At 46.8% G+C, this 8654-nt stretch overlaps 1 protein-coding gene across 1 annotated transcript; it reads left to right on the top strand.

Annotated features, from left to right (window-relative positions):
* Positions 1-2541: 2541 nt before the first annotated feature.
* On the top strand, positions 2542-8572 carry LOC140523228 (thrombopoietin receptor-like; the record flags this gene model as incomplete). Its single annotated transcript, XM_072638198.1, has 3 exons — positions 2542-2723; positions 3097-3275; positions 7752-8572. Coding segments are annotated over 3 exons (807 nt in total), but the record flags the coding sequence as incomplete, so codon positions are not given.
* Positions 8573-8654: the final 82 nt, after the last annotated feature.

Below are 8654 nucleotides of genomic sequence, written 5' to 3' on the forward strand. Positions count from 1 at the left end.
AACCGCGTGCAGAACACTGCTTAGCTACAGCCATATAATATACAATTTCACAGTCATTTCATTAGAGAGGAGCTAACACAGGAAAAAGTGCCTGGGAAACTGTGGCTGAGCAGGACATCTAGGGAGGCATCTTGTAGGAGGCTGACGTCCTTTTGAGAAAGGGAAGGGAGAACAGCACCCTGGACCTCAGAAACGTGACGGCACAGAGAGAAAACAGGGTGAGAGACAGACCTTAATTCCCTAAGGACAGGGACCTCCCTCCCAGTGCAGGCTGGCACCCTCTCTGCATCATGCAGTCCAGAGCCCTGGGAGAGTGCGAGCAACTCACTCGGGTCACTCAGCTGGCAGGTGTCAGATGGAGGCTTGAACTCAGGTCTTTCCAATCCTCCTGCCAGCTTTCTCTCTGTTAGGCCAGGCTGCCTCTCAAATACCCAGGGCACAGCAGAGGAGGAGCTGGATTTATGGACTCAAGATTTAGAGTAGAAAGGGATCTCTGAATTCATCTAGCCCTTTGAAGGCTAGATGACTCAGGGTCATCCAGTCAGTAGCAGAGCTGTGCTCTTTCCTCACTGCCTCTCTCAAATTCCTCTCTCAAATCTCAGTTTCCTTAGCTGTAAAATGGTTCAATAATGTTTGCACTCCCTACCTTTCAGAGTGAAACTTAAGGGCTGATGGGTAAGTTATGAGAGGCAAGAGTGGGACCTGGTGGCTTGCCCTTGAGGTCAACAAGACCTAAGTTTGTCTCTGACACCTATTGACTGCATGATCCTGGGCAAGTCAACTAACATCTCAATTGGACTCTATAAGGCTAGAATTGGCAGAGAAGGTGCCACACTGTATTGGGAGAAGGAATCTCTTCCTCTGGGAGTCCCCTAGACAATGAAATCACTGCTTTAGCCCTATTATTATTAATGAGTTAAGGGACAAAGTTTCATGGGAGTGTTTTATTCAGGGGCAGGAGTGACAAGAGACAAACCTAGGAAGATAAAAATAAACTGATTCCACTTGTGAAGGCCTTGAATGCTGGGCAGAGAAATCTGAATGGAGGTGGGGAGGTAAAAGAGAGCTGCCTTTATCCCAGCAGTTCCTTTGACATTCTGGGACCATCTAGAACCTGCAGGCACTTCCCAGCCCTTTTGAAGCAGCTAGATGACTCAGTGGATAGAGTACCAGGCCTAGAGTCAGGAAAACAGGAGTTCAAATCTAGCCTCAGATATTTACTAGCTGTGTGACCCTGTGACCACTGGAGAATGCAATATGGAAGCACTCCTTGCCAAGAAATCCCATGGACAGTATTTGATGTGCTACAGTCCACAGAGTTCACCCTACTAAACAACGATAATATGGGGTCATTGAGGGTTTTGGGTTTTATCTGTTAACACAGGAGTGACCTAAAAAAAAATAATAAACCCCAAAGGAGAGATCTGATTCTCTCTAGGGATGAGATCTATTATTCTGTGAATGCAAATGCTGCCTCCTCCCGGAAGCTGACTGGCCCTGCTCCAACTTGGCCCCTTTCATTCTGGGCTATGATTTGGTTGTGCTCTGTGGCGCAGGAAGATTGGACAGAGGTCAATACAGGATCAGGTATCTCAGCTTGTTGTCTTTTCCTCAAAGGAAAGGGTCAAGGGCCGGGACCAGCTCTGCTGCAGACTGAATTCCCAGCTCTGCACACTGGATGAACATTTATCAAGTGCCTACTGTGTGCAGGCTCTGTGCTAAGTTATGGGATACAAAGAAAGGAAAAGGACAGTCCTAGATCTCAGGGAGTTCACTATCTACCAGGAGAGAACATGAAAACAACTGGTATAAAGATGCCGGAGACAGGATAGATTGTCAGTGGAGGGGCCCCAGCTCTCCCAGCCTGCCGAGGTCCTTGGGTCCCAGCTCGGGCTGCTCTGCCGACCAGGGGGATTCCTACTCCCTCTTTTAAAAAGGAACTTTTACCCAGAAGTCAGCAGCGCCTCCATATGTGACCCAGGGCCTGCGTGATCTGCATTGTTGCAAGAGCACAGGAAGCCCCAGATGCCCACCGCTCACCCCCAGACTACACAAAAGCCTCCCGAACGCCTCCAGGCTGTGTTGGGAGCTGGGTGTAGGGGGCGGGGGAGTTAGTGCTCAGCTCCTGGACCAGCAGCCCACGGCCCTCCAGATCCCAGCAAACTGCTGGGAGCCTTCCTGCCCTTTCCTTTGGAAGTCCTTGTTGCTTCCTCTTCTAGCCAGAGGCTCCAAGGGGCGCAGCATCAGCTAGATGCCATCTATCATCTGTAAAGAGCTCCCAGTGCTGCCTGCTCGGCCCCTGGCACCACCCACCCCCTCCTCTGGTAATGACACAGGTCTCTCTCTCTCTCTCTCTCTCTCTCCCGGGCAGCCAAAGGGCTGGACAAGTGGGCAGGTGCCAGACTGGCTGGCCACCTCTGTCCTCCTGGGGACCCGGGCCATGAGCCCTGTGCCTCTGGCCAGGCCGGACTGTGGGAGAGCCAACAGGCCCTGGCCAGGCCCGGCAGCTTCTGATGCCCCGACCTTGCTTTTCATCCCTCCCCAGATGCATCACTCCTGGAGGCAGAGCCCGAGCCACTGCGCTGCTTTTCCCGAGAATTTGAGGACCTCACGTGCTTCTGGGATGAGGTAGACGAGGAGGAGGAGGAAGAGGACTGCGACAAGAAAGAGGAGAGTGGCGAACAAGATCCAGGGCCCTACAAACTTTTCTTCGCCTACCCCGAGTGCGTGCATTCCACGCAAAGATTGGTCTCAGGCAATACCCACCGGCAGGAAATGGGGTGTGGGTGGGAGCATAGGGTAGAAAAAAGTGGTGGGGAGTGGGAGAACCAGAGGAAGGGAGGGGGCACAACAGTGGCACATCCCCTCCCTCAGGTACAGCCTCCTCCGCTCCCTACCTCCCAGCCCCTGCCCCGGCCATACTAGTCCGGAGAGTCTAGGAGGACCCCAGCGCTAGCGGGGTGGAGGCAGGGTAGGTGGGAAGGGGGAAGGAGAAAGGAGAAAGAGAAGATCAGAGGAGGGGAGGGCGCAGGATGGCAGCATCCTCTCCTCTGGCAGTCCTCTTCGGAGTCCCTTAGATCCGTGCCCGGTCCGCAGGGAGGAACCCCAAGTGTGCCCACTGAGCTCCCAGAGGCTGCCCAGCGGAGGGCTCCGCCACGTCTGTCAAATCCAGCCCACAGATGGCGTGCGCCTCTTTGCCAAGCTGATGTTGTGGGTATGGGACCCCGCCAAAGAACGAAACCGGACCCAGCGAGTGCTCAGCTTGGAAAACGTGGGTGAGGCCCCATCTCTGCCGAGTGCTGGCATCCCCTCACAGTCCTGTCCTCTCTTCTCACAGCTCTCTCCTTCCTGCCTCCTCACAGTCCTATCCCTTCTCCTCACAGCTCTGTCCCTCTTCCCTCCCCACAATCCTGTCCTCTCTCCTCACAGTACTCTTCCTCCTCACTCAGAATCCTAGAACTTAAACACTGGAAGGGACCTCAAAGGCACCTGTCCAAACAGCTCCCATAAAGAACCGCCACTCCAACATACCCAGGCAGAGGCTGTCCAACACCCAAGAAGGTGTCTGTCATCTCCTGGGATGGCCCCTTTCCATTTGAGGACTGCCAGGAAGTTTTTAGTTTTTTCTGACATTGAGCCTAAACTTATCTCTTTGCAACTACTCACCCCCTCCCCCAAACCTGGTTATTTGAACTGAACAAATCCCCTCCACGTGCAGTCCTTCAGATACTTGGAGGCCACTCTCATGGCCTTCCAGAACCTTCTCTCCCCCAGGCAGACAGCAGAGGGTCCTTCCACCACTTGTCAACATTCTTAAAATGCATCACTCAGAACTGAACACAACCTTGCAGGTGTGGTCTGAGCAAAGCAGAGTTCAGAGGGACTGTAGGCTGCCTCTCCCAATGCAGCCCATCAACTGTTCTGACTTCCACACTCCAGTGAAAGACGTTCAGGGAGGCTCGCAGTGCCCCAGAATGCTCAGGCCTCGGTTGGACAAAGTGTGTGTGATCATTTAACCCCAGCTCTCTGCTTCTGAACTCATCTTCTGCTCAGGAAGCCAAATTTCTACACCCTCGTATTGCAAGACCACATTTATTGACCGAATTTCATCTTACTAGATGTGACCAAAAAAACAATATTGCTAGCATGTAGTACTTTAAAAATATTATCTCTTTTTCTCCTTACAACTGGAGGAGAGGTAGGTGTTATTATCATCTCATTTTACAGATGAAGAAACTGAGGCAGGCAAAAGTGAAATGACTTGGGAAAAGAGGGAGTCTGACAGCTAGTAAGTGTCTGAGGCAGGATTTGAATACAGGGCTTTCTGACCTCAGGTGTTACTCTCTATCCACTACATCACCAAGTTGCCCCTTCTCTTGAGCAGGTCTCTTAGGCTCGACTCAGTTGTAGTAATAATTATCAATAATAATCTGACATATAGATAACAATTTTAGATTTATAAAATGGTTTATACAATCATCCCATGGGATGCCACAAAAACCCTATAAAGTACTACTGAAGTTCAAAGAAGAGTTAAGCAACTTTTTATCGGGGTCATGCCTCTTGTAAGTGGTGGAGATGGGAATTGGACCCAGTTCTTCCTAATTCCAGGTCCAGTGTTCTATCCATTGGGCCATCCACTTCATCCATTTATCCTGTCCAGTCTTTTGGGTTCCTGACATCTTCTTCTTCTTCTTCTTCTTCTTCTTCTTCTTCTTCTTCTTCTCATCATCTTCCTCATCATCACTGACATTTAGATAGAACTTTCAGGTCTGCAAAATACTTTATATATACATCATATCCCATGAGATCTGCTAGACCTGGAATCAGGAAGACCTACATTCAAATCCTGCATCAGACAATAAGTTGTATCACCCTGAGTAAGTCATTTAATCTCTGCTGTCTCAGTATCTTATCTGTAAAAAGGAAATAATACTAGCACCAGTGTGGCAGGGTACTTGTGAGGGCCTAATGAAATAATATTTGTATATTGCTTTGCAATCTTTAAAGCACTATTCATTATTGCAAGATATGTATAGTTATGTGCTAGTTATCATCATCATCATCATTACCCTGTTAGGAAGGTATTCTGAAGGTTATGCTGAGAGGGATTCAGCAATTTGCTCAGCATCACACTTCTAGTAACTGATGGAGGCTGGATTTGAACTCAGGTCTTCCTGATGTCAAGTTTAAAGCTCTTTCAACTACATGTTGTTGCTTTCCATGCTGCAAGACTACTGTTAGCTCACCCTCCCAGATTGCCATCCAATGCAAAATTGATGAACCTGCCATGTACGCCCCTACAAGCTATTGTTAAACAGGTAAAGCAGCCCAGTGTCAATCACGTATCTTTGGGCCATTCCCCTGGAGACCTCTTGCCAACATGACACTGAACCTTCAGTAACAGTTCTTGGAGTCTGGCCATCCAGCTAGTTCATAGTCCAGCTAATTGTACTATCCTCTATTTCCACATCTCCTCATTTTCCCAAAGAATGGCATGAGATATTTATCTGAAATCTAGACAAATGACATGTATGCCATTCCCTGGATTTATTAGTCAAGTAACTCAGTCAAGAAAGAAAGTAAAGGTGAGTCTGGCAGGACCTGCTCTTTAGGAAGCAAGGTTGGTTATCTGTAATTGCTGCTTCCTTTTCTAGTGGTTACCTCATTAATAATTCATTATAGAATTTCTCCAGAAATTGAAGTCAGATGCACTGACCTCAACTTTGTAGGAGTCCATTCTCTTTCCTTTTTCTTCTTTAAAATATATTTTATTTCATTAAATATTTCCCCATTACATTTAAGAAAAAACTTAGTTCATTTTTAAAATTTTTGAGTTTGAAATTATCAACCTCCCTTCCCTGTCCCTTGAGAAGGCAAGCAATACAATGTCTATTCTTATAGATAGGAAGTCATGCAAAGCATATTTCCATTTTAGTCACGTTGCAAAAGAAAACACACAAAAAATTTCAAAAATTGGAGCGTCTTTCAAGTATCATTATCAGAGACTTGATAATCCCATCCAATTCAATTCAATAAACATTTATTAAGCTTTATTAATTAATATGCTGGACACCAGGGATTCAAAGGCAAAACCCAAAGTCCCTGCCCTCAAGAGGCTTACTTTCTGCTGGGGATAGTATCTGGACCAGATGACTTGAACCTCAGAGCAACACAGTGCTCTCTTGTTGTCCATCCTCTTGGCGATTTCAGTTCTGTCCTTTCCAGTACAAAGATTAACAGGAAGAAAACTAGACTTGAACAGCTCTGCCTTCTCTTGGTTGTCATTTATCATCAACCCTTCTATCCCTTCTCTCATTATTTTCTCTTTCCCAACAGAGCAAAAATCAAACGAAACCAAATTTAACCAGAATCCTGACACCTCAAATTATTTTCTTGTTTTTAGCATTCCTTGCCATTTTCAGTTTGAGTTTTCATTCTTCTGACATGGTTCTTAGGGGGCCAGCTCAATCTTTTTTTTTTTTTTTTTTGTTATTCATCCTTTGCTTCTACCTTCTGAATGTATCTTTTCAAGATTGAAGTTGGTTGGTAAGTTCCCCATACATCCACATTGGTCTTTTCAGACACCTTCCACTTTTCTTCCCTGTTAGAGACATTTCTTTTCAGTTCTTCAGAACGTCATTCTTTAGAGTTTTCAACTGTTCCTGGGTTGACTTCCTCAATAGGATTTCAATCCATGGGACCCTGCCTATCCTTTTCATGAACCCTTTCAAATCTGTTCTCCCCAAATCTATGTTTATGCCCAGATGTTCTCTCTTTATCACAAACTCTAAGCAGCAATGGTGACTTTTCTTCACATTTCCCATTATTTTTACCCCAAGACCAAGCTCCACTACACTGATAAAACTCACAACCAGGATTTACCCTTGTCAGTGCCTTCACTTTTTGAAAGATGAAATTATCATCAATCCATCAAGAAGTTAGTTTCTATAGCTGTGTGATCCTGGGCAAGTCACTTAATCCCAATTGCCTCAAAAAAAAATTACCTTCTATGTTTTTGGGAGAGATTCCCAGCATACATTAAAACTTCCCAACATATCATCATCATATCATATCATGCTTCTGTTCCAGCCTTTTATGATCTCTTTCCCAAACCCCTCATCTCTTTCCTGCTTCTATCCAGGCAGTCCATAGTCTGGTGAAAATTTCCCTTCATTTTCTGCCTTCATTCATTTTCCCTCGTGCTCTCCTCCTCTAGTTCCTGAATTTCCTCCCATGAGCTTTACTTCTTTCTACTCAATCCCATCCTGCCTCTCCCTACATGTCTTTCAAATAAAGTATATCCTTCCTGAGCCATATTCCTATCATGGATTTCATCCCACCAAGTTTCATGATTATTAATTCATCCCATCTGTTACCTCAGCTTTGTTCCTCTTCATGTATAGACAATGAATGTGTTTTTCTACCAGTCTCCTTCCTGGATGTTGTCTCTTGTGAATATTTGAGTATCTACATTGCTTCTTTCCTTCCTACATTGTAGCTACTCACTGTTAGACACTGGAGCAATTTTCATCCTTCCCCTTGCTTTTCAATTAAAGCTCTTTAGATTTACAAGACTCTAGGCCACTTTTCAGTCCTATCCTCACTCTTCAGTCTTGTACTTATAGTCCTATCCATCTTCAATCTCTTGAAGGAATAATTTACGGTGGTTTGGGGAATACTCAAAGTGGACTTGGGGGGAAAATTTGGAGTGGTTGGGAAGCACTGAGGTGGTGGGTCCTCTCCCATAGGCCTGCCTGCCCCACCTAAGAGCATCACTGCAGTGACTTCTGGTCAGACTGGGGAGCTGCAAGTCACGTGGGAGGTGCAGCTCTCAGAAATTAGCGACTTCATGCAGCATGAACTCCAATATGGCCCTTTGGACGCCAGCAATTCTTCTCAGCCCACGGTCACAGCATTGCTCCAAGCACCCCTGTGCTGTCCTTTCATGAGGTGGCCATACATCCAGCCACACCAAGCCACTGCAACCCCTAGGACTGACTTGACTGCAGCCCAGCTTCCAGGGACTCGGTCTATACAGCAGTACCCTACCATTGAGGGACCCTCCAGAAAAGGATACATGAGCCAGGGACCTGTCATCAGGGGACACACAGTGCCACAGTGGGATGGCCCAGGACAGCTTGGGGCCACCAGAGAAGTACCCAGTTTAATCTGGCCTCATTTTCTTGCACCCTAGGCCCAGAACATTTCCTTTGGTTATGGACAGAAATGGCCATACAGCTCCCTAGTGACCCATCTTGAAGGCTATCCTTCCTCCTCTCCCTCCCCAAGATGACATGTTCAGAATTTGGAGATTGAGTTCTCACATGGCCCAGGAATTATCAGCTTTCTCAGGGGCTACTTTGGGCTAAGTTCATTATGGATTAGTCGTGGATTCATCATTAATTCATTCAGCCCTTCTGAGCCACCAACTTACCAGAAGTATAAAGGAACACAGTATAGGGGCTCTCCCCCAATGAGGGATGATGTCCCCCAAGAGGCTGGTCTTGGGATAAGAATCACCCACATAGTCTCTTTCTATAAGGTAGTAAGTTCCCCATTATTGTAGCATGCAAGCAAAGGCTATGACAGGGATATGGTAGGTGGGGCAGATTACATGGAGGAGGAGAAAGGAGGTAGACTAGAGGAACCCT

The sequence above is a fragment of the Notamacropus eugenii genome, chromosome 2, assembly GCF_028372415.1.
Source record: "Notamacropus eugenii isolate mMacEug1 chromosome 2, mMacEug1.pri_v2, whole genome shotgun sequence".
Lineage (NCBI taxonomy): Eukaryota > Metazoa > Chordata > Mammalia > Diprotodontia > Macropodidae > Notamacropus > Notamacropus eugenii.